We start from the raw sequence: 27,379 nt of genomic DNA, 5'->3' as shown, positions 1-27,379 counted from the left end.
TATTATCGAAACTATCCAAACTCCACTCATTAATCCAAGAATAGTATGTATTTAAGAATACTTAAATTATATTCTTGATATATTATAGCAATCATTACTAACTAAACTAAGATTATTTCGATAAAATAAATATAATTAATAAAATACGGAGATGTCTGGTAAAGTAAAGAGTTGTAGATTAGATAGGTGAGCTGTGGTGGATGCAACCGGTGAGGCTGCCGTAGACGGTGACGTCAAGCGGTGTAAGAGGGGTTGGTAAGTGTCTGGCGTGCACCTAACTCAACACCAACATCTGATTCTCTCCGATTATTTTAACGCACGACGCATTAGTCAGCGTCCAGCTCGGGTTCCCCCCGTTTTAACTAATTATAAGTTTATAACAACTACTATATATTTTATTATAATATCTTAATTTTATTTTAATTAAATAAAAAAAACAAGTGACTAAATTATGGGGGGTTGCTTCACATGCCAAGATAATAATGGTGGGAAGACAAAAGAACTGTATAGTAATGGTCAGAGAATCCCAGTTGAATTTGTTCTCTTATAGGGGCGGGGGTTGTCATGCATGAACGTGGAGTAACTGTTGTCTCGATTCCATTTTCAATCATTCAAATACAAACTATACTAAACTAAATCAAATTACATTTTATTAGCTAGGGTTTTGTTCTGGCATGGACCACCAAGAAAATCTTAGTTATTTTTTAGGCATCGATTAAAAAATCAACACATCCGGCTATAACAGCTAGCTTCTCCGAGAAACGACAAAAACATTAAAAACTTTAGTAGTATAAGATTATTTGTTAGAGTTAGTGGTTTATATTGAGTATCATACAGTTTTATTTAAATAGGATTATTATATTTGTATAATTATATATATTTATTTAAGTTTTGATATAATTTCGTAAAGTTTTATATTTTTGTTTGGATTAATCACTAGTATTTGATCTATTAATCAATTAATTTAGATAAAATATTTTAGATGTTTATTATGGGGCAACCCCTCAAATCTCAACCTAGTTTTACTCCATTCACAATATAATATCACGTTTCGAATATATGATAATACTTAAAGAATCTACCACCTCATCACACTAGATCAACTAATTGTTGATATAATTTCATTATAATTTAACGTCGATTACAATAAAAGTAATTTTCTGTAGTCATGACTTTTCTATTTATAATTTTTATGTAAATATTTATATCCTTAACTTTTGTAACACCTTCAGACCGATACAAGTGATTCGATCTTATACGGGGTGTCACATTAGGGTCACCGGAGCGATCCAGACTAAAAATCCTGGAAAATTTAAAAAATTTGTTAATCCATTTAAAATTGCAAAATAATTTATAGATAAAATACATGTAACAACCTCAATACCGGGTTAGTGACTAAATTGTAAAACTTTAGAATTTGGTGACTAAAGCATAATAATTAAATAGTATTGTAATTGGTATAGGGTTAAAATGGTCATTTGCATGGGAAATAATTAAAGAATAGATATTTATATATTAACTTCACGTGGAAGAGAAGAAAGAAAAACAAAGTTCCAGAGTTCTCTTCTTCTCTTCTTTCTCCACACGTGAAGAAGGCAAAACAAAGGTGAGATTTCTTAAAAGCTAATGGTTTACTGAAATTTAAGTTTGGTTTTGATCCTTAGATGTTAATTAAGCTTATGGAAAGCTTGATTTGTTTTAAAGTAACCAGATGAAGAAGTTATAAGAGATTAAAGAAAATGGGGTTTTAAATGAATTAATTTATGGAAAAGAGTTGATAAGTTGAATTTGAAGATAAATTTGACTTGTCATCATGCTAATTAAGGAATATGAAGTGTTAGAATTATATTTAGAACATATTGAAATTTAAGTATGATTCTTGAATTACATATGAGGGATAGGATTTTGAGGTTAAAGATGATTTTCATGGATATAAGTTGGTTTAAGTAATGATGGTCGAGTTTAATGACATGATAGGGGTTTAAATAGAAGAATTGAGTGAAGAATTGATGATTTTCGGGGTTAAAATACAAATTATGGGTTGTGTGCATCGATGCACTATCAAATAATTGAACATCGAATGCAATTAGTGCATCGATGCATAAGGAGTGCATTGATGCATGAGGAGTGCATCGATGCACCTACTTAAAATACAAACTTCGAATGGGATTTATGCACCGATGCACAGATAGTGCATCGATGCACCCGTCAAGGGATGCATCGATACATGGTGTAGTGCATCGATGCATACCTTCATTAAAAGATAAAAATAGCTTTCTTTTTAGCCTAAGGAGTGATAGTTTATAATATATCAATTAGTATACTGATATGTATCAATGTATTACTATGTAGATTTAGAACGTAATCTCGTTCCGGAACAATCGAGAGATTAGCATTGAGTTAAAGCAAGGCTAAGGTGAGGGCCCATACTGGATATAAATGTATGGAGATAAGACTTGCGATAAGTCTATCTATTATAGTTGAATTCCTGATTTCATATTAATGTACATGCATCCACATATATATATTGGATACAGTGATTTCATGTATAGTTCATGTATGCTTTAATATGATATTATATGAAAAAATGAAATTGTCAGAGGATCAATCCAGGTATGTGAAATAATGAAAGTGATCATATGTGTGTATATGAAGTGAAATACATGTTTATATGAAAAGTGATAAGAAGATATGAAAATGAGAAATGTATTCATATTTAAGCCCATGTGAGTTAATATGAGAGCTGTAGGTATAATTGGCATGCCAAGAGTCGAGGGTTCTACATGGTCTTTCGGGACATATATGTAATTCTGTGGAACATATATGTGGTACTTTGGTACACTTATTTGGTCCATTGTATTATGTATATGGTTCTTAAGGAGTGGTCATTCGGGACAAGTGGTTATTCGGAACAATCAGTGGTCTTTCAGGACATAGTGGTCATTCGGGAAAAATATTCAGTGCCCCTTGAGGGAATTATACGAGCTGTGGTGACAGCATAGTGCACAACCTCTATGTACTCACATACATTTGTTCTCAATAATGTACATGGGCAATTCAAAGATAAATTAAAGCGAAATCAAAATAAAAATATATGTCTTATATGTGCATACTATCATCATATATGTTATAGTATAGTAAATATATGCAAGTTAAGATGTCATGATCAATGATAATGATGCATGTTCATAAATTCATTGTTATACATGCGTATATATATATTTATGTTATGCCTCACTAAGTCTATGACTTAGCGTGTAAGTGATTTACACGTAGGTTCCAAGAGTCGAGCAGAACCGAAATAGGAGTAGCAATAACAGCAGCACTGCCAGAAGATCATATCAGAAGTAACTGATAAAGTATGTATTTTGTCGTGTATAGTATGTTGGCATGTAAGTAAAGTGTCAGTTATGAATGCTCTGATCAATTTTGGTTGTTTTAGTCATGTCATGCAAGTAAACCGTTTTTATGTTAACGAAAGTTTTAAATTTCCTTGATTTTTCGTCAAGAGTCAGAGGTTGAAAAGTCAACGTGACACCTCAGACTCGTATCCGGGTCGGGTACAGGTTGAGGGTGTTACAATACAAGTTCAAAAAATCATTTATTAAAAATAGAATTCAACAATATCCAGTAATAAAACAAGTTTCAGACTCGAATATAAAAATAAAATACAACCTACAACCCCCTAATTGCGTGCACCGTACTCTGCAAGCAACGCCGGTAGAACTCCTTTACTGGCATTAGTAAAAGCACATGATCAAACTCTTTAACCTGAAATGGTAAGTAAAAAAGTGAGCTTTGGAAAGCTCAGTAATACAGAACTACCAGATGAATGCAATAGGTCACCAAGTATAATGTAAAATATAAATTTTCTTAACGATACAAACATCATCAGATTCTAGCGACGAGCTCATATTTCATTAATTATTTCTTCAAGTAACCATCAGGAAATCAAAATATGAAAATATTCAGAAAGGCAGATTTAGGAGATTAAGATGAGGAGTCTAGTGTGTTCCAACAAAACCAGAGAAAGTGTACATGTATTTTAAAATAGTAACAATTTAAAACATATTTTTAATACAACAGTAATACCCTCCAACTAAACACCGATATTCATTTCCCCATAACTGCATCCATAAAGACTTACCCTAGGCCCATTGGGCGTAAGTGTCAACCTAAGATAATATCTTTGGGCTTGAGAGCCTACCAAGGGAGTACATTAGGGCCTAAGAGCCTACCCAATGAAGTACCTTGGGGCCTTAGAGCCTACCCAAGGAAATGCTTTGGGGCCTCAGAGCCTACCAAAGGTCATCTTAAGTCCGTAAGGAATTACCAACTTGATCAGAGTTGTACCTCCACACTTCAGAATCCTACCCATACAATATCTCAATAATTGGTTCATACAGTAAACAGTAGATTCCATGATCCATAAATTAGGAACGATTATATTTTCCAGTGAAAAGAGGTAACCAGGGATCACATATCATGTAGTCATAGTTCATAAACAGTAAATCAATATATCAATAAATCAGAATATCGAACAGTTTAAAGATTCAGTAAACCATTAACTTCAGTAAATCAAATTTTAGGACAGATAAAATATTCATATAGCACATAGGGAACACACTAGAGGATCCAGTTATTTTCCAGAGGTACTTAGCAATTATCAAGCAGGAAAAGCACGAAAATTTTGCAAACTGATTGAATTTCAGAAACGATATCCCTATAAAGAGAGGGTTTGATAGCAAACGGATTCATCAGTTATTCAGGAAGTGATTTATCAAGATCATAGTATTCAAATATATCATCAAGGTATTCAAGAATTATTGCATCAAAATTTATTTAGGATGCAGACATTCCTAAAGTGATTCCATCAAGCAAGCTTTGCGATCAAGTCATGGCGGAGTTAATCCGAAGTCTGATTTAAAAGGGTTGGAAGATACAAATATGTCAGATAAAATGAGAGCAGGGTCAAGCATACACTTTGACGAAATTATGTCGTGACCAATCCTTAGACGAGCTTTCGACTGTTGTGCCGTTGTTGCACAAGAAGCTTCGGTGGATGTTGAATAACTTTTATATTACGTTAACGATAAGATCGAGTTTAAGCATTTTCTGATAATAAGTTTAGATATCATACCTAATTACTATATGTACATTTTTAGTTTATATTTTATTTTGATAAAAGATATTTTCTCCTTTGATGTGGTGGAAATTTCATTTATCTCTTGTTTGAAAAATACTTACTTCTTCTCATATGAATTTTTTAATGATGAATTTATTCTCAATTAATTATAATGTTAATTATTTTTTACAATCTTTAATATTTTTTATTAATTAATCATTAATTAAATAATGTTAATTATAAAATTATTTTAATTATTAGTAAATAGCATTACAAAATTTATTATAGTCTAATAGAAACATATTGGTGTAGTTTTTTAATGTCATGAATAACTTATTTTTCATTTTTGTTCTCGTTTAATAATATGTTATTCGTCAACAATTTTTGAAGCAGTGCTTCTCTTTAGGTTGTGAGTACAATACTCATTAAGAACAAAATTCTCTCTCTCAATCATAGAATTGGTTAAAAAATATAAAATTATACTATGTAAATACATATTTAAAAATGAAAAATATTTCTAATATATATAATGAAGGATATAAATGTTTCATTAATATAACAAATTATATATACATTTACATTTTATTATTTTAAAAATGTACACTTATCCTTAAAAAAAAGGTATTGTTTTTCGTTTGCATCAAAATAGTGGGATATTGGATGCGGGTTGGGTAAAGGGGTGTTAAAAATCGGGTATCTGTTTTTTTTTGGAATCGGAAGTATTGGGTATTCGGACCTAGATAAAAAAATCGACCCATGATCCAACCCGTAACATCAAGGTACCCGTTGATTTGGGAAATAGGGTACTTGGTTCCTTTTTTTCAAACTACAAAAATTATGCAATAATTTTTCTGAAAAATTAAAATTCGAACAAACTTAAGCACTTAAAAATTCAAATTACATAATCCAAATATTAAACTTAAATATTAAGAGTATAAAGAAAATACAACTAAAGAAATATATTAAAAAATAAATTAAAAAGGTTTTGGATTCAAGGTTGGCGGATACTCAATTAAGTAATATTTTGTGATCCGAGCTTGATTCGAAGACTCAAAAAAAATAGGTCTAATACTCGATCCAAAAATTTCAAATATTTTCAATGTAAATATCCGATAATTTTCATATGAGTCGACATGTTAACAGGTCAAATCATCTGAATTGAATATTTTTGAGCACCCTACTGATAGTAATAAACAACAGAAAGCAAAATCAAGAAGTGAAGAATCACTATGAGAGGTCCTGATCCCGCGTCGAAGTTTTAAACCAAACGCACTGCACTGCCCCGCCCACGCTTCAATAAACCAATCGCTATCCCCAAACGCTTTTCCCTCGGACCCCTACTGCTTTTGTTTTTGGAAACCCAAAACAATACAATACATTTTCCCTTCGTTTTTTAGCACAGAACATTTAACAAGTATTATTGTAAAAACAACATTTAACGAGTATTAATTTCACTGCTTTATTTATATGTCTTTTTAATTATTTTACAATTAAATAATTTATATTTAAGTACTTATTTCAAGTAAAATATTGCTTTGTTTTAAAAATATGCTCCACTATAGAAATCCAATGTTATAGTTTTATTTAGGTATAACGTTAAGAGAACTTCAACTAAAACACACACACACACACAATCTAGTGAGGTTATATGAATTGGACCCATTTGGTCTTAACTCCTGTAATACTGTTTTAGTAATATTACCATTTGTTCATTAATTTTTATATTTAAAAATGACCAGTTTTGTATTAAAAGTCAGCGACTCTCTCCCCCATCTCTCTCTCTCTCTCTCTCCAGGAAAGAACAGAAAAGAAATAGTCTTGAGTTTATTTTGTTTGCTTTTGATGTGAAGAAAGAAGATTATTTTGGTCGATCGGTTTTGTTCTGAAACCTTTAAACAAAAAGAACCCTGTTCCTTTGCTTCCAATAGCCAAAACCCATCTCTACAAAATTCAAAACATTTGCATGTTTTTTCACGTCTGCAATTAGTGCTGGTGCAAATTGAAGCTCAGAGCAGTGTGGGAATGGAGACACTGTAGATGTAGGTTCTCTCTCTCTCTCTCTCTCTCTCTCTTTTCTTTTTATAAGAGAAAACCCGCTGTTTGCTTCTTACATGTTTCTTTACAAATGGAGAACTACCGAGGCAAAGGTGATTTAAACGACATAGTTCGGGCAAGTGGTGGTGGTCCATTGAGCTGTGTCATTAGTCAAGGCTCGGATACGGTTCCAACTTCAAGCTGGCAGCAATTCCCCTCTGATCCATTGAATTTCTCATCTTCAGCCATGGAAGGTTATGGTTTAAACGCTTTCGGTGACCCTTTCTCGAGTATCTCCGATCCACTTCTTCACGAGCTCGATGTGGCTGCTGGTTCGACATATTTTAGCAGCCCTAGTTCAGCCGATCATCGTCGTATCATCAATAACAGCTCCACCACCGTTGATGATGCGACGAACTTCCCCGATTCAACAACAACCGTGGGTCAAAGTAAGCTGTTTGAAGAAGATATGCGGAGTCCTTGTAACATATTTTCTCGGATTCAGATCTTCCCGGTAAGCTCAAGTAATCTACCTTTGTCGCCCTGTGATTCGCCGATAATGACTGCAACGGGTGTTTCCCTAAGAGGAATTAAGGCGCCTGCTGTGCTTCCAAGCGACATGATTAACGCCAAAACCACCTCAAAACATAGATTGATCGATAATATTGGCCCAGTGCAGATCTCATCTCCGCGGAATCTGGGTATCAAGAGGAGGTTCGGGTAATATTTAATTCTCTAAGCTCAGCCTTCGTTATTTTACTCTGAAAATAAACCCCTCAACTAGCTACTATATTTTTATATTCTTCTTGTTTCATTGATTGACACCCATGATGCACGAATTAATAACATTTAGGGAACTAAATCAACTAACGAATTTTTTTGAACTTTGGGTTTTCTTTTTTCTTTCATAAAACCATGTAGTAGATGAGACAATTAGGGTTTATTGTTACTAATGAATCAAAACTCATAAATACGTGTTGAATTTTATGCACTGAAGTGTATGAAAGTTAGATAGATAGCTTAATTGGAAACTTTGCTTTCGAGTAGTTATATGAAAGTACTTAACTTTTCTTCCTTAACCCACCTGAAATATCATGAATGATGGTGTTCACTGCTATTTGTCTTTAAATATATTGAACAACAATCACTTTCACATTCTTTGGGAAAAATTATGTCCAAAATAATCTCATCTCATGCGCCTGAATGCTCTTCTTTCAATGTTTGTTAAAAGATTAAGTTTCAAAATAAATAACGTAAATTGTTGTGGAAATGTATATATATATATAGAAAGACCCAGGTTAAGAAGGTGGTTTGTATTCCAGCACCAGCAGCTGCAAACAGCAGGTCTAGTGGAGAAGTAGTTCCTTCTGATCTGTGGGCATGGAGAAAATATGGGCAGAAACCCATCAAAGGTTCCCCTTATCCAAGGTGCATATATAAATATATTTATGTATATAGAATATTATATTATATCAGTGAAACATAATATAATTACTAGTCAGTTACGTTATCATTGGCAAGATGAGTAGCCAAAAGCTACTAATAAGTTTTAGAAACTAAAGCTGCAGTTGCAGTAGCTATCCTGCTGTCTTCTGAGATGACAAGATGCAGAAATCATGTTTTTTGGTTGCTTTGTAGTGTTTCTTAGTTATAATAATATAAGAGCATGCCGAGTGATTTCACTCGCAGTGTATTGCACAGTAGTTCATTGTACATGCTCACCGATCGCCGATGTTTTTCCTAATATATACAAACATAAATAACCTATGTCTCTTTTCCCTCTCTTCTTTGCTTCACTATCATGTATATATCTATGTTTATATGGAAATATATTATGATTCAGATTGTGCATTTCATCGGGTAATTGATAAGTTTATTCCAGGGGATACTACAGATGCAGCAGTTCCAAAGGCTGCTCTGCAAGGAAGCAAGTGGAGCGAAGCCGAAATGATCCCAACATGCTTGTGATCACCTACACATCCGAGCACAATCATCCATGGCCGACTCAAAGGAATGCTCTCGCGGGATCAACAAGGTCTCAGCCATCCAAAACCAATAATGCTTCTTCCGCCCCCAAGATAATAAACCCCAAGGATGAAGAGCTTAAAGAGAGCAGCAACGATTCATTGTCTCCCACTAATGTAGCTGCTGTTGTCAGCTCAACCGCAAGTGCATCGGCTAAAGAAGAGAGCGAGGACATGGAGAAGAAGCTGGAAATGGAGGATGGTGAATTTGCCCAAGGAATCCCTCAAAACTACACACCGGCATTAATGGCAGACTCCCAGCAAGCCGAGGATTTCTTTGCTGAATTGGATGAGATAGAGACAGACCCTCTTAACCAATTGTTTCCACATGGATTCAGTCAGGATGAGCAGAAAGAAAAGAAAACAACGGATCCTTTTGGCCTGTTTGGTTGTCCAGGGAACAACGGTGCTTCTTTCTAATTAAAAGAAAAGCCATAAACCTTGAATTTGAAGTTTAATTCGGATTCAAGGTCATGCTATGAACCCTTATGACCATGTTGGGGTTATATTTTTGTTGCTATTCACCAGAATAGTACGGGAGATTAGGGGGAACGGGATGAGTGGAGTCCCACATTCCTTTTGGATGGGACAGAAAGCTGAGGAACAGAAGGTTTAAATAGTGCAAACAAATTCGTGCCATCAGACATGACTGGAAAACTCAGGCAGCAGATTGATTTAGGATGGACTTGCCCTTCCTTCCTTCATTTTTTTCTTTTCTTTTTAGTGGAAATTTATTAAGGGAGAGAGGGGGAGAAACCCATGATTAAAATGCTTTGATGGTGAGTAAATAGGTGGTAAAAAAATCGTTTGAAAAGCTTGACTTCTTTGTCAAATCTTATTATCTAGGGATATGTGCAAATGAGTGATGATGATTTTTTTTTAACTTTTCTTCTTTACCAAACAAAGCCGATTCAACTTCTTTTCCTGATTAATGCAAGAATTGTTGGTTTCATAATGTTAAAAATAGCTTCTTTGGCGAGAATCTGTTTTTGGTTTATAGATGTTGAGAGGCTTTTTTATTGTCTCAACAACTTCTCTGAATTTTATTAACTTTATATATAAATATTTGTTGTTGTCTGATGTTTCAGCATTAAGTGATAAATAACGATAAATAGTTTACGTCCTACACCATTTCAAGACTCTCTCCCTGCAAGTTGTTTATCGAGACTCGTTACGAATTTTTTTTTTAATATTTAACGATAATATTTCTTTTAAAACGTAACATTTAATTATTGAGATTTTTAATCAACTGCGCAATAAAGGACGTCTCAACATCTCAGTAAACATCCAAGCATGATAAAGCAACAAGACATGCTTCCTTTATTAAAGTGAATTTTATTTGAAAAATGAGAATTGTTTTGAAACAATGTATTAACAATCTCTGCATCAATTTGGTTTTAAACTTAGTCCGAAGGAATCAACTTCATTGGTTGGGTTTGCGTTTCAGAGGCGAGGCAGATTTAAGGATGGAAACTTGTACAGAGTTGAGCAAATATATATATTTGGGCTAAGCCTTGTCTTATCAAAGCCACAGAAACGAAGGCCTTGATTTCTGGCCCAACGATGGAAACCCTAATTAGGTCATGAAAGAAAGTTTGTGTTGTTCTCAAGTCCCGTGGGACAAGTGTGGGCATCCTTCTTCCACAACCTTACTTTACAATTTCTCATTCCATTGTTGTGTATTTCCATCTTAATCAGGATTTAAAAGAAAGAGTAAAATTTGAAGTCATGCATGATCAACACCCTTGTGTATTTGATGGCGCATGTATTCTGTTTCCTAATTATATAAGCATATTCATATGCTATTCTACAATAATTCAAGCATCGGCTTTGCATTTATCTCTATGATTAAAATGCTTTTTTTCTTTCTCTAATTATTAAGCATATTTATATGCTATTCCACAATAATTCAAACATGCAATTCCCTAAACTGTTACTTCTTTTTATATACCACATAGATATTCTAGTCTTAAATCTTATTAATTATAGTAGAAATCATATATAATATATAACGAATAATTTTAAATTAAAATTGTTTGTAGATCCATTCAATCTTAAAACCATGTTATAAAAATTGATAGATATCGTGGCTAAAATGTTATTATCCTATTAATTGGGGGGAAGAATTGAATGAAATTGTAAAGGAGTAATAATGAGGAGAGTGTTTGGAAAAGAATGTGTCCAAGAAAAGCAAAGCAAAGCAAAGCAAATCGATCCCTCCCCAGGGATACATCAATTGTCAAAATCAAGTCTATATCTGACATCCATTCCTCTTCTAACCATTTTTACTTTTGTGGAGGAAAAATAAGCGACACATCACCTCCAATTACATCCTTGAATGCGACGTAAGTATAATTATTACCCATGTAAATATATATATATATATATAATTAATTATTAAATTATCGACCGAATTTATGATGTACTAATAAATAAATTAGTTTAATTTTAACTGACATCAGATTTTAAATTAATTCTTAAAAGTTGTTATCTTTTCCTTATTTAAAAATATTAATAATTTTCAGAATATCTCTCTCTATAATATTAAAAATATGATTTTATGTAAAAAAAATACATAGACGTAATATAAATGCATCAATTACATTATATCCTTTATTTTAAGACAATTAAATTCTAATAAAATTTTTAAAAATCTTAACGGACCAAATGATAATTTACTACAATTTTAAAGGCATGTCCTCGTCCTCACTGTATTCCTCCATTGATTATACTTATCATTCACAGCACAATGAAAATTACATTATGATATGTGCGGACAAATAGGTACTAGAAAATTAAGATCGAGTCAACATTTGTCAAACGAGTTTTGAATTAATTTATTTTTTAAAGTCATGAATATATATAAATATAGTTATTTTTTAATTATAGGTATGAGAGAATCATAGCAGTATATTTGTTAAACTTTTTTGATTTAGCCATATAATAATTACATATTCAAAAATTTAAAGTTAATATTAAAATTAATGAGGAATAATGAGATTTCAAAGTTTTGAAGTAGAGTAGAATTTCAAGCTCAGCTATGGTGCATTTTGTAATTAAAGTATAAGATTGAGTATTAAAATCAAATGAAATTTGGAGAATCAAAACAGTCCTTTGATATTCTTCCATTAATCTGATGTATGAAGAAAAGAAAAAGCTGCAGATTAGTAGTCCAGTGACAGCGACCAACTACAACATATATCAGGTCTCCGGGGAAATGGGATTTCCAGGCATATCATTATTATCAGCAGCTGTTGAGTTCTTCTTTGCGAGTGAGCTATTTCATCTACCCTTTGCTTGAGCCTCCTTCACTTGCCTCAGGTACAGCCTTACAACTCCGGCACTGAAAGGGTTCATCACCGGTTGACCTCCGTTCTCCTCAAAAGCCACACGGAGCCGGCCGACCAGACCATCCAAGCTGCTCCAATCTTCCTTGAGAGGGCAAGAGCATGACGATGGTGGTTCAGGTCGGTCCACCAAAAAGGGACAGTTCTGGGTGTGGATTTTGGTGTCCACGAACCGATACTCCAAGAATTCGAGCACGTGTACGCCGCTGCACTGGGAGAGACACAAGTGTGGGCGATGCATCTTCAGGTACTGCACGAACGCGTTCCAGTCACGTTGCTTCTGTGATTCATAGCGGCTAAAAGCTGGGACGAGCAGTGCGGGTTGTGGCGATGGTGGGAAAATGGGTGTCCAACGTTGATGGTTCACTGCCTGCTGGTTACTTCGATGATGAGAACTGCGGTTAGATGAGACTCTTGCGGCGGCGGCGGCGGCTGCTACGGCGGCTGACATGTTGAATTTAATTGGCTTTTGGAATTGCTGGTTAGCTAGGGTAGTGAAGCTACAACAACGGATACAGTTGTTGGATCAAGGATGATTCCTTTGCTAATGTGTTCCTTGTTCTCTGCATTTGAAGAACAATGGATTTGAAATGTTGATCATCGGTACCTATATATGCGTGTGTGTGTGAGCAGGAGAGAATTTGTTAATAATTGTTAACCAATAATTATTAGACACGGATTTGTAGTAGAATTGTATTGCAGCAATGAACAGCCAAACCATTTTTAGAGGACAATTAATGATGGAAATAATGCTGAATCCACAACAGTGATGGATCTTGTATTGCATTTTTAGAGGACAATTAATTTTTTTCAGGGTTATATTATACAATATAATATATTGTTAGATTTTTTTTAAATAAGAGATTATTAAAACAATCTAATAATTATTCTTAAAATTTTTAAAAATTGAATGTTATTTTAAAAAAAAAATTAAAGAAATCATCCTCCGTAGATTCATTAGTTGGTCGAGTATATTCATATATTAAAAATATATGATTTTCTTTACGAACAAGGAACCAGTTGAAACGTAACCTTGGGATCTTGGGACGTTTCAATTTCTTAACATATAAAAGATTAACGACAATAATATGAACGGTAGATTCAAATATTTATATATATTTAATTTATTTACGTGTTCGAATGTTAAAAATGTTGTTTATAATAAACATATTAATTTCTCTGAGTGACTCAGATTTTAGTATTTTCAATGAATATGAAACACATATTTGTGTAGTGTATAACTGTATATCGATATAATGATGAAATACACAATAAATTAAGGATCAAAGAGAAGAAGGCAATAATTGGGAGGCAAAGCAGTGATGAGTGGAACAAGAGAGAGATGGAGCAATTTCAAGAGTCAGAATAGATATTAGGAAGTGTTTGTCTGTTGTATCCGTGGCCCAGATTTATTCACTCTATCACTCGCACAATATGAGAAGATAAGAGAATATGACAAATGATTTGTCTTGTACCACACATTTGCGTTTTCTACTTCTCTTTAATAAAATTTAAAATTATATTTATTAATATGATACCTAAATTTCAATTTTAATATTTAATAAAATTATATAGGTTTTAGAATTAAATGAATCCACTTATTTTCTCAATAAAAAAATAATTATTTGGACATATAATAAATAAATAAAGTTTGATTTTGGATGTATGGTTGGCTCTTTGGCTCTTTGCATGTGGTATTGGTTAATTGCTGGAAATTTCAAGCAAAAATGTATTCAACATGAAATGAACTCACATATATTGGGTGCTTGATTCGAGTGCCTCATTACACACCATCTAATGAGAAATGATGTTGCTAATGATTTGGTCATTGAAATTGGACAGTAGAGACGTCAGACAGTTCAAGAAATTTTCGGTATATGTCGGGTTGGTTGGATGGTAGTGGGCATGCCATGAACTTCGGGAGCGGTCAATATAAGGTATGTTAAGAGCTATGCTTAGATCATTATTGGTCCTTCCTGTTACAAAAATAAGCACTTAGTTGAATTGAATGATGGATGGCGTGCAGGTGGTCGACTATTGTTTATGAAATTGACATTTGGATATGCTTGACCTGGGTGCAATGCGACTGTTCAAAGTACACTCACTTCACTGCAATACCATTTAAAAAAAAATGAAAGCAAATAGAAAATGAACTCTATTTTCCTTTTTAAAAAAGAAAATAAAAATAAAAAAGTTATCATAATACCATTTTTTTAAAAAAAGAATGAAAGCAAATAGAACCATTTATTTAGACTTCAGTATATGAATTTTACCTTATCTAACCAACCAGCCAACAACAACAACCCAAACCTCCTCTTTCGTCAACACACGGAATATATATTGATTATGGCAAGTTGTAAAACCCAGAGAATAATAGGACTAAAGTGACGTTTGGTTTGCTAGAATGTTTGGGAATTAGAATCTGTGAAGGAATTAGAATCTGTAAGAATTGAAATCCAATTCCATATTCTGTTTGGTTGGCAGGAAATAAAATTGAAATCCAATTTCATATTATGTTTGGTTCGCAGACATGTCAGATGAATTTGATTTCAATAATGTAAAATAACAGAATTGCCCTTTTTATTTTTTTGCTTTATTTTAGTTTATTTTACAACTTACATGTAGTAATATATTATAAAAAACTAAAAAATATTAAATTTTCATTTTATTGATTGATTATTCATTTCAATAAATTATAAAAATCATGCTAATAAACATTATAAGTTAAAATCATCGCAATAAAAATATGTTAATAAGTTACCAAAAGATGGAGTAATATTTCGATACATTCCAATCGGAGTATATTAATTAGTTACTAAAAAATATACCAAAAACTATTTTTATTCAATATATTAATTAGAAACTCGACCCGACACGACTCAATAATAAAAAAATTATTTTTATTCAATAAAAACATTAACTTAATTGAAAAAAATTATATATAGAGGGATATTATTATAATTATTCTTAAATATATAAGGTAAAATTATATATTTTTTTCGGGTTGGTCCGGTTTTTTCACCCTAAACCCGAACCCGACTTAACCCGAATATCACACTTAAAAAAACCCAACCGACTCGACCCGAATATCACACTTAAAAAACCCGACCCGACCCGAACAAAATAAAGTTTCACCCGGCCCGACTCGAATATATGAATTAGAAATCCAACCCTACCCGACCCGAAATAATAAAAACAGTGACTTAATCCGACCTGACCTGAATTATATATATTTTCGGGTCGGTCCAATTTTTTTCACCCTAAACCCGAACCCGACCCGACCAAAATAAAGTTTCACCCGACCCGACCATATGAATTAGAAATCCAACCCGAAATAATAAAAAAATATTTTTATTCAATATATGAATAAGTTACCAAAGGATTGATGAGGGTAGTATGATCAAATTTCAATTCCCTCCAACAATTTGGATGAAATTCACTTTTCCTCATTTGATGAATTGAATTCCATCAGGGATTCCAATTCCCTTGAAAAACTTGAACCAAACATGGGAAAGTGGTGAAATTAGATTCCAATTCCCACCAATTTCAAGGGATTCCATCCAACCAAACGCCACCTAACAGTTGTGCCCAGGCATAACCGTTTACCTTTTATCAAAAACAAACTCCACATCTTCAAGCAACTGATTGCACTGCTCTTTCAAAATTATCTTCGGCCGATGATGATACATGCTTAACAAGAATGTGTTCTGGATGTGTGAGTTTCAATTGGCTGCATTCATATTTAATCATTACACGGTAAGGATTATGGCATTTAAAAAATCAATTATGAATGCAGCACATCAGTTAAGATCTAGAACAGCAACAGCAGAAAAGTAAGATATTAGTCTACAAACTTCTTTACAGGAGGGAGGACCTAGCAATAAGGCTTGAAATATCAAGCCTCAAAATTAAGACGTGGCTATGTTGCCAACTTTGGCAAACCAGAATAGAAACTTAGCGATTTGGTTAGCAGGTTCAGAGATACACTAATTTTTGTACTGTTCCACTATATCCGATAAAAATACAGACAGGAATAAAATATGCTAACATGAATAACAAATGAAAACTCTTAGTATGGTGTATCCCATTAATCTAGTTACCAAGTATTAACCATTGAACATGTTGGACTCTTTTTGATAAACCAAACTAGCCTTTTGTACTCTTTTATAGAGCACTTTGGGAAAATGTAATCGAATTAGTCAAGGAAAAAAACAAAAAGGAAAGCCCAAAATAGAGGAAACGAAAAGCTAGTTTACCTTAACGTGAAGATGATTACCAAGGTGAAGACTGCATACAACCAGGTTGGCAAGAGCTTCCGGATCCTTTGCATCCTGTATCCATTTACAAATAAAACCCTCTCATCACATGCACTTATAACATGAGCATCATCTAATTGCTTTGAAGCAATAAAACTTGGGAGTGAAATATTCATCATCGTGATGAATCCAGAATATAAAAACGGACAGTATTTTAAAGGGCTGGAAGAAGTTTAAGAGTCAAATTCACAATCATTTGATGCCATTCAGAGGTTATATTTACACTAATTGAAACTTGATGCGTATTAAATCTGAAAGAACTGTAATTTATAATCATGAAACACAATAGCTGTAGCCAATCTTGTTCTTGGAGGTATAAACAAACACCAAAAGAAAAGCGAAATCATAAGATAAAATTGAGAAAACAAAAAATTGCCACAGATTATGCTTGCCTTATTAAGTGCTTCAAGCAAAAGTGTTTCAGCTTCATCAAAGCTTCCCATATGCATACAGCAGACAGCCTTCCCATTGAGGATCAATCCAGTCATAAGGTATTTCTCAGAGAAATCTTGGAAGATCAGATAGGCTTCCTGTATCTTGGAACCACCCTGATAAGATAGAAAATGCCATTAAACCATCTATTGTTTCTCATTTATCGTGTTACTAAAAAGAAAAGTATCCCATACCACGGCCAGATTCAACCATGCATTTGCAAGTTGCGTCAGTGTATGATCCTCATCAATCTGCTGCATGACCCTCAGCTGTCTCTCCGCATAGTCTGACCGGTGCATCTATATGAATATTTGCACATTCAGCGCATGCCTGAAAGGAAAGAGCACATTGACTTCATCAGATGTACCAGAGCTTCCAATTTGTCTTGTACACAAATAAATTACTCAGTTTCTCGCTTAAGCAGTTAAAGTAGTCACTAGCAGGAACATAAGGCCTTTCAGAGGAATCACTTGAAGGAACATATTTTCTAGAGGAATTGGACATCAACTACTAATTTGCAAGCATATTTGCCAAAAATATATTCCAGAATAACTCAACATCAATTACAGAACCACTATTAGATTGTATTTACGGTAAATAATGGCTTTTAGTTATATCTAACCTTATTTACAAGTTCCTTCTACTTCTAAATATATACATTAAGCTGGTAGAAGACAGGCACAAAATATAAAATCTTTCCAAATATATACTGCTACAGTTCCTTCTATTTCTAAATATATGGATTAAGCTGGTAGAAGTCAGCCGCAGCATATAAGAGCCTAATTAGTTCGCTGTAGTTTGAAGAGATACACTGGCAGAAAATTTTAAAAAATACCATCTGTTTGATTGGATCTAAAATCTTTCCTGATATGTCTTTTGCATCTATTTTGATCCATTAAATCAAGGTGGGTCACTTATTTTTCTCTTTGCAGGGAGAAGAAGAAATAAAGCTCATCATTTAGAATCTATGCTTGGGTATCTTCCGTGAACTGGAAACTGGGAGCAATCGATATTTGTGCCCTAAACCAGTTACAGATCATCTTTTTGTTACAATGTAAAGCCTAATCCCCATACTTTAGAACCAATTCGAAGAGCACCCCCCAACCCCAAGAGAACAGCTTGGTAAAGTGCTAAATAACGTTGATCATTTTCTATGATAATACGTGCAACAAGTTCAGGGTGTTTTCTGTTTCATGAAAAAATAAGACCACAAAATTGGCATGTCTTATCATAACATTGGTAATGGTCTGGATGCAGAATAATTGAATAAAACAACTGGCAATTTTTGACGGACATGAAATAGCAGAGATTTAAACATCAGCAAGACTGTACAGGGTGTTAAAACCTCTATGGACAACGTTCTGGAAAAACAGAAAGAATGGACCTGTTAATATAGCCATGCTAATTGCTCCCTTCATGAGTTAACACTGATAGTTTAACCCATTAATGGACAGCTGGATTAACCACCTAACTAATCCTAACAGAATCAGTTAACAAAACCAGCAGCTAACAGTTCCAGCTGGCAAGATTTCCAACCGGCATTGCTTAATTCTCAACATTCACCCCGTTTTTTCAATTTCTTGAAAAAAAACTTAGTTCTTTGTGCAGCTGAAGCCTTTGCAGCGAAGAACACATTGAGCTTTTGGCGTAATTCCTGAAATCGAGTTATAACCAACGGCTTTGTTAACACATCTGCAAATTGGCAATTTGCAGGAACATAATTGACTATTAGTTGCTTGTCCATGACTTTTTCCCTAACAAAGTGAACATCTAAGTCCACATGTTTAACTTTGGCATGCAAAACTGGATTAGCAGCCATGGCAACAGTATTGGTATTATCACACCATATAACCGGAGTTTGAGACAGTTCAACATTCATGTCATCTAGAACTGCTTTAACCCAAAGAACCTCAGCCGTTGTGTCAGCAAGGCTTCTGTATTCTGCCTCAACTGTTGATCGAGACACCGACCTTTGCTTGCGTGAGCTCCATGACAACAAATGACTTCCTAGGTAAACACAATACCCGAAAATCGATCGTCTATCATCGGGGTCACTGCCCCAATCTGCATCTGTACACGCCTTGATTTGAAGTTGTCCTTGACCTTTGTTCAACCATAACCCATAATCCATTGTACCTTTTAAGTAACGTAGAATGCGTTTAACGCCTGTCCAATGAGCTTCACAAGGGGACTGCATAAATTGTGCTACCTTATGAACAACAAAGCAATATCTGGTCTAGTATGACACACATACAATAGCGCACCAACTGCACTTCGATACTATTGAGCATTCACTGGAGCTCCTGTATTTTCTGAACTCAACTTAGGAGTAATAGGTAAAGGTGTGTCCACTGGTTTACCATATACACTAAACTTGGTCAACAGCTCTTCCACATACTTCTTTTGATTCAAAAACATCCCAGTTGTTGTATGAACAGCTTCAATACCAAAAAAATAGTGAATAAGCCCGAGATCCTTTAACGAGAACCTGTCATGAAGTTGCTTCTTAACCTCGTTAACACGTTTTTCAGAAGAAACTGTTACAAGAATATCATCAACATACACAACATATGTGGTATCATGTTTCATGCCATGAATGAATAAAGAGCTATCAGCTCTAGAAGGTTGAAATCCCATATCACACAGGCATTGTTGAAGCTTATGATACAAATTACGAGGGGCTTGTCTAAGTCCATAAAGGGCCTTTTGAAGCTTGCACACTAGTTTTTCTCCACGATCACCAGTCTACTCGAACCCTTCTGGTTGAGTCATGTATACTTCCTCCCTGTAGATCGCCTTTGAGGAAAGCATTATTAACATCTACTTGATATACTTGCCATCCTCGTGAAGCAGCAACCGATAGTAACACATTTATCGTGAAGAATCGCACCACATGACTGAAGGTGTCAACAAAGTCACATCCTGGTACTTGAGAATACCCTTTTGCAACAAGTCGTGCTTTGAATCTATTAACAAAACCATCCGAGTTGTGTTTAATACGAAACAACCACTTACACCCAATGACCTTTCGATCAGCTGGCAGAGGAACCAACTTCCACGTGTTATTATCAGTTAACGCCTTGAATTCCATTTCTCCTGCAGCACGCCAATGTTTATGTTGTAGAGCATCCTGCACATTCAGAGGAGTCTCATTAAACAAGGCATTATAAACCTTAGGTTTGAAGATTCCTGCTTTGCTGCGAGTAACCATGTGGTGCCTATTTGTGGTGTGCTGAGCATCCACATTGTTATATTCATCAGACACAGTCCTGCATGAAGCACCTGACTCCTGAACACTTGCTGAACCATTTTGGTCATCATTTGAAGCAGCACCCGAATGCATAGACTCACTGTGAGTAGCCTCTGGTTGAGCAGCAGCTCTAGACACAACATCTGGCTCTACCTCCATTGTGTAAGCTCTATCATGGTGACTAACACTTACACCAGGTGTGTGAGACGAGTCTGCCACAGTATCATTTACCGAGTCAGGTAATTAGCCGGATTATCGCACCCAGTATCCTCGTGATCGGTCAAGCTGACCTCCTTGCAAGGGAAAGGAACAACCCAGTCAACTTGCTTACCACGTTGATTAATACCAACACGCTGAGACACACATGGAAACACATTTTCATTAAACACCACGTGTCGAGAAATATACACACGACTGATTCATCAAGGCACTGATATCCATGATGTTGTGGAGAGTAGCCAAGAAACACACACGGCTTGGACCTGAAGTCAAACTTGTGTCGATTGAAAGGTCGAAGACATGGGAAGCATTGACAGCCAAAAATTCTAAGAAACTGATAATCGGGTTTCTTACCATACAGCTTCTCGAATGATGAGATTCCTCCAAGAAGATTTGCAGGTAACCTATTGATTAGGTAAACTGCAGTAAGAACAGCATACGACCAATATTTAAAGGGAACTGCTGACTGAGCTAGAAGTGTTAAGGTTGTATCAATGATGTGTCGGTGTTTGCGCTCAACTACACCATTATGTTGCGAGGTATGTGGACATGTAATCATATGTTTAATTCCTGCAGCTGCAAGATAACGCTCTAAACCTCGATACTTACCTCCACCATCAGTTTGTAAAGCAACAATGTTTGTTTTAAACTGATTTTTAATAAGAGCATGAAACAAATTGAATGCTTGAGTAATATCCAATTTATTACACATCAAGTATACCCAGACATTCCTGCTGTACATATCTATAAACGAAACATAATATTGCCAACCACCAGACTTAATCGGTGTTGGACCCCATACATCAGTTTCTACCAGCTCAAACAAACGACTGTAGACTGTATCAGATTGCATAAAAGGAAGCCTGTGACTTTTTCCTAGCTGACATGCAACACATATTTCACTATTATCATTAACAACATTCTTAACATGAAAGAGCGAAGATAGGATTTTTGATACAGGGTGTCCCAACCGTCGATGCCATAACCAAAAACTTTTATTGGACTTAACGTCTTTTTCTTCAGCAGGAGCAGTAACCTGATGAAGCATGCCATCCATTCGAGCAATTTTATTAAAGCAATACAACCCATTTTCCAGTTTTCCTTCCAACAGGATTCGACCAGTTCTTTCATCCTTCACAAAACACTTGTCTGAGTGAAACTCGAGATATACATTGTTGTCTTGTGTAAGTTTAGAAACAGACAACAAATTCCTAGTTATTTTTGGGATGCACAAGACATTTTTTAGTAAGTCACATGTATTGGCAGTCAATGGCACATTACTTATATGTGAGATGGGTAAAGTGGAACCATTACCAAGGTAGACCTTACCTTTTCCCGAGTATGGTCGACCCAAGGATGTTGCAGCTTTGTCGTTGCTCACATGGTGAGTAGCACCTGAATCGGGATACCACTTGTCAGTAGCAGACAATACTCCTTTAACAATGAGAGAGTTGATTTGCACAGTGTCAGTAGTGGCATCTTCAGTGACCACCTCACCACCTATAGCTGTGTGAACAAACGGATTATAAGACGAATCATTAGCATCATATTTACATACGTTGGCCTGCATCTCATTGGTATCTATGGACTGCCTAGAGGCTACTCCTTTAAAGTTCTCATCGAAGCGATGCCAACACCTATCCACTAAATGACCAATCTTCCCACATAATTGACATTGATGCCTAGGTCTGCCCTTATACTTATTCATGTTTTGAGTTTTTTCTCGAGTATCATTCAATCTATTATTAGTGTAATACTTGTCACGATTACCATTAGCATTTCCTCCACTGTAATTATTATGCCTGGTCAAGTTTATGCTGACAGATGTCTTCATAAGGTCACCAATCCTCGATTCAGCATCAATGAGAACTGAAGTGACAGTGTCAAAGGTATAAGGTTCACGACTCACTATTATGGCAACAACAAATGGTTCGAAATCACCTAGTAGCCCATTGAGTAACGTAACAATTTTATCAATCTCAGACACCGGGCTTCCACTCGTCGCAAGCAAGTCACAAATCTCCTTGATTTGTGTGGAAAATTTGCGCATATATAGGTCTCCTTTTTTTAAAGAGACATGAGTCTTCCATGGAGGCTCATAATCTTTGTAGTGGAGAGCTTCGAGAACATGCTGAGAACTGTATTCCAGATCTTAGTAGAGGTATGTGCTTCTACAAGCTCTTAGCAGAGGTAAGTGCTCCTACAAGCTGAGGAAGAATGGAAGGACTGATTGTTGAAAGAAGCCCGGATGCCAATAAACTATCTTGCTTTTTGTGATGCCGATACGCCGGATTCACTATTAATTCACCAGATTCATCGACAATGGTTTGAGGTGGAATCGGCAGTGATTCATCCAGCAGATGTTCCAACTCGTGTCCTTGAATCATAAAGAGAACTTGCTGCTTCCAAAGAAGGAAGTTGTTGTCATCTAGTCGAACATTAACATACTTGTTCATGAATGGCGTCTCCACCATCCTATTATTGGCAGCAGCAGCACTGCTTCCTTCTGATGCAGCTTCGACCGCAACAAATTAGTCAGGCATGATGAGCAGAAAATAGAATCATCAAAGAAAGATCACCGTAGAACCACTGGCAATTGGATCGCTAGACATCTGATACCATGTTAAAACTTATATGAACAACGTTCTGGAAAAACAGAAAGAATGGACTAAAGCATTGAGAAAACAGAATGTAGGCTAAAAGCTATTTCAGCCCTTGGTCAAATGACCTGTTAATATAGCCATGCTAATTGCTCCCTTCATGAGTTAAAACTGATAGTTTAACCCATTAATGGACAATTGGCTTAACCACCTAACTAATCCTAACAGAATCAGTTAACAAAACCAGCAGCTAACAGTTCCAGCTGGCAAGATTTCCAGCTGGCATTGCTTAATTCTCAACACGGGTTAATTTATCCGACCAACATGTAATTCTGTCGGTTGTTAATTTCGAACCAGGGGAATATTTCCTTTTTTATTCTTCTTTTATTCTCCTTTACCATTCTCGCTTTAGATAATGGAATGTGATCTTTACCTTATCAAAGAACACCCAATACTTCGTCCTATACCTAAGATACTGAGACTGAAGAGCCTAAAAATCAAATGACCAGACCTACGGTTAAGCAGGCCAGATAAAATAACAGTACATATATAGCAAATGTTCACAAATTTGAAGATACAAAGAACAATAAATGAAGTCAGATCAGAAATTAAAATAAAGACGTAACATATGAGAAAGAGAAAAATGAAGTCAAAAGGGACAACTCACAATTCTATGGTGCCACCGGCATTGGTGTGTTTAAGAGCCTCATTATAATCTTCTTCGTGAAATAAAACGATTCCAGCGATCAACCTTAAGATGGCATTGTTTCCAATTGCTGGATCTGCCAACCATTCCTTCAAGCTGGAAATCGCCGATTCCTAATCATAGAACACCTCGATCAATAACAGATTTTTCCTGTAACAAAAAAGAAAACGAGGCAGTTCTCAATAGGAACTTCAACCTTGTCGCGAGGATTGGAGAGATAGAGAGCGAGCAATTTAACGGCTTGGAGAGGAGTGGCAGCGGAGGAATCGATCTCACTGATCACCAGCTGAAATTTTCAGAAATTCTAAACTGCTTAGAAATAAGAAATCAAATTGAGATTAAAAGGGGATGGGTTGGAAATACTTGATAGCTTCCGAGGGCGATGTAAGAGCGATAAAGGATACAGTCGCGTTCGACGGCGTCGTCGGTGGAGAGATGGGGAATATCGCTGTTGTAGATGGCAACCTGGTACGAACCCAAGTAGAAATTGTTCCTCAAATTGAACAAGTGATCTGGATTTCCAGCCATTTCTTTCTTTTTCTTCCCTACGAAATTTGAATGATCGATCTAAAAACAATTCTCACTAACACAACACAAAACAAATGCTCTTTCCTTCAGATTTGTTTCACTTTTTTCCCCCCAATAAAATAGTCGATGCCAACGGCTCTGCTGTCAAAATTTCCACTCTACGACAACGTTTTAAATTTATAATTTCTCTTAGGATAATTCTACGAATGGACCTTGAACTATGGCAAAACATTCAATATGATACACTTGAGGAGTTGTTGATTTTAATACTTAAAAATTCATTCTGTCCGTTAAAAAGATGCATGTCGTTAATGAAGTGGCATGACACAAATTTTTAATTGAGTCAATAATTTTTAGAATATACCGTTAAAAGTTCTCAATTAATATTTTCCTTTCCTTTTAGATTGTAAGTTAATATTCTTAAATAATATAACTCTTCTTTCCCTCTTCTTAGATAGGAATTGTTCCAAAAAAATCAATTGAAATTTAATATTTCTACTGTCTTACTAAATTTTTTCTTTGTAGATTTTAAAATTATCTCATTCAAAATATTTTATTAAAAAATTAAAAAATAATAATATTGATATTATTTATTATTTATTATCTATCTTATCAAAACAAATATATCAAACACTTTTTAAAGATAATTTTATCCTTTCCTTCATTTTATATGAATTGACATGTTACCAAATTAACCTCCTAAAATTATGTGCTGGGTCAACATTAAACAAAAGTAATGGAACGAAAAAAATTATATAATATCGATGAAATTTAATACACAATCTCACGTGATGGTATAGTGTATTAAATAATTTCATATTTAATAAAATAATGATAAAAGGGTAAGTTTTGTCTTGATAGTAGATTCAATTTATCATTTTCGCTCATTATCATATTTTGTATCAATAACTCCCGAAATTATTAAAATGCATCATTCTATATCTACTCTAAACTTAAAATTCTAAATCGAGGGTTTAAAGATAAGGTTTAGGGTTTATGTTTTAGAGGTTATAAGATTATGATTTAGGGTTTAAGTTTATTAGTTTAGGGTTTTAAGTTAGGGATAGAACATAGAATGATACAATTAAACAACTTTGAAGAATAAATTGATGTGAAAATAGATACAAAATTTATAAAATTAATTTATTTAACACATGATATCGAATAATATTATCGCATGACACTATAAAATACTGTCACTGTTAAATTTTAAGTTGTGAAACTAAAATATATATTTTCTATATGTGACACTATTCCAGTGTATGCATCACTTCGGTAATCATTTTTGTAATTCTTTTGTTGGTGTCTAGTTTAGATGGGTATGAGACTCAAATATAATTTTTTGTGATATAATTTTCTAAGATTAGAGTTTTTTTTTATATTTAAGTTTGGGTATGATAATTCTTTTAAGGCAAATTTGAAAAGGGTCATATTCATAAAAAAATTAGCTGATCCTATTCCCATATGTAATGTGGAGTGAGGGGGGTAAGATAGTAGGCTGTTCCCAACGCTAGGTTGAGAGCAGCTTCCGTAAAAGACCTCCGGCAATCAGAATTATGAATTGCTCACCGTGAGACTCGTTCGCACGACCACAAGATTAAGAGCATTACGCTCTACCAACTAAGCTGAAAAGGGTCATATTCATACTTAGAGTGAAAATTTTTGATTCAATTTAAATCTAATGCACGTTCTTATCTAAAAATAAGTTAGATAAAATCTTTATAAATTCTTATCAAATGACGAATAATAAGATAAAAATATCCAAATCAATTAAAAATTTAACCCGACTTATCCTTATTCCTGTCCCTTTTCACATCCCAATCTTTTCCCCTCCATTCCTTTCTTATGCTTCTTCTTTTTTCATTGTTGTGATATTTATTCTTTGAGTTTTGTAAAAAAGAAAAAGAAAAATTATCACTTTATTTTATTAAAATTTGATTTTTATAATTTAAATAAATTTTAAATTAAATAAATTTTTTTTTAAAATTTATCCTTAAATTATAGATTTGACAAACTATTAATACAATAATTATATAAAAATTTAAATCCCGAAATGAAGTGTGTAACATCAAATAACTTAACAGATGGGAACGGAGGAAACCAAAAAGAAAACGAACGTTGATATTTGTTGAAATAATGATTAAAATGATAAGAGAACGTTAAGAAAAACAAAACACAGCATCCGAGGAAAGTTACAGATTCTCCTTTCATAGGCTTAACTTCTTTTATAAATATATATACCGATAATTAAAAGAAAAAAATGGTGATGTCACTAGGAGTATGCATTATCAAATATCATATATTATTCGATTTAAATTTTTGAATATCTTAAATTTTAGATCAGATATTTAAATATCAAGATCCAACTCTATTTTTTTTGCAAAAAATTCTAAAAAAATTAACATAATTTAAAATATTCATATTTACTTCTTTTTCAACAATTTGTTTATGTAATTACATGTCTCACTATGATTAAAATTTTAAGTAACATAGTATAATAAAATAGTCCTTAAATGTTAAATAGCCTAAAGTAGTGTACAGTAACAACACAATTGTTGAAAATATTTTGATATATTGATATACCAAACAAATTTATTAATTAATTTTATAAATTTTAAGATTATATTCGATTCAATTATTTAAAATATATATATATATATATATTACTTAAAGTTTAAAACGTCAGTTTTTACTCCTTATTCAAATGGAAAATTGAGATCTATACTGAAAATATTTTTGAAATAATTTTTACTAAATATTTCAAACTTTAATCGAGTAAAAAATTTAATTTTAACTAA

At 34.1% G+C, this 27,379-nt stretch overlaps 2 protein-coding genes and 1 pseudogene across 2 annotated transcripts; 1 reads left to right on the top strand and 2 right to left on the bottom strand.

Annotated features, from left to right (window-relative positions):
• Window positions 1-7,118: 7,118 nt before the first annotated feature.
• On the top strand, window positions 7,119-10,058 carry LOC120196316 (probable WRKY transcription factor 14). The gene is made up of 3 exons (XM_039198143.1): window positions 7,119-7,879; window positions 8,447-8,587; window positions 9,042-10,058. The coding sequence occupies exons 1-3, from the start codon at window positions 7,251-7,253 to the stop codon at window positions 9,601-9,603; spliced, it is 1,332 nt and encodes a 443-aa protein (XP_039054074.1). The 5' UTR covers window positions 7,119-7,250; the 3' UTR covers window positions 9,604-10,058.
• A 2,374-nt stretch (window positions 10,059-12,432) lies between these two features.
• On the bottom strand, window positions 12,433-13,035 carry LOC120196286 (protein G1-like6). Its single transcript, XM_039198122.1, has one exon. The coding sequence runs from the start codon at window positions 12,979-12,981 to the stop codon at window positions 12,466-12,468; it is 516 nt and encodes a 171-aa protein (XP_039054053.1). The 5' UTR covers window positions 12,982-13,035; the 3' UTR covers window positions 12,433-12,465.
• Window positions 13,036-16,136: 3,101 nt separating this feature from the next.
• Window positions 16,137-24,671, bottom strand: LOC120196238 (annotated as a pseudogene).
• Window positions 24,672-27,379: the final 2,708 nt, after the last annotated feature.

The sequence above is a fragment of the Hibiscus syriacus genome, unplaced genomic scaffold (assembly GCF_006381635.1).
Source record: "Hibiscus syriacus cultivar Baekdansim isolate YM2019G1 unplaced genomic scaffold, ASM638163v2 tig00117032_pilon, whole genome shotgun sequence".
NCBI classification, from domain to species: domain Eukaryota; kingdom Viridiplantae; phylum Streptophyta; class Magnoliopsida; order Malvales; family Malvaceae; genus Hibiscus; species Hibiscus syriacus.
The sequence above is the reverse complement of the archived record's forward strand: the minus strand, read 5'-3'. Positions and strand labels throughout refer to the sequence as shown.

Excerpts from the sequence above, each read along its gene's own strand:
- LOC120196316 (XM_039198143.1), top strand. The coding sequence starts at position 7,251 with ATGGAGAACTACCGAGGCAAAGGTGATTTAAACGACATAGTTCGGGCA. Across the intron at positions 7,880-8,446 it reads GGTATCAAGAGGAGGTTCGG|AAAGACCCAGGTTAAGAAGG; the intron begins GTAATATTTAAT and ends ATATATATATAG. Across the intron at positions 8,588-9,041 it reads AAAGGTTCCCCTTATCCAAG|GGGATACTACAGATGCAGCA; the intron begins GTGCATATATAA and ends AGTTTATTCCAG.
- LOC120196286 (XM_039198122.1), bottom strand. The coding sequence starts at position 12,981 with ATGTCAGCCGCCGTAGCAGCCGCCGCCGCCGCCGCAAGAGTCTCATCT.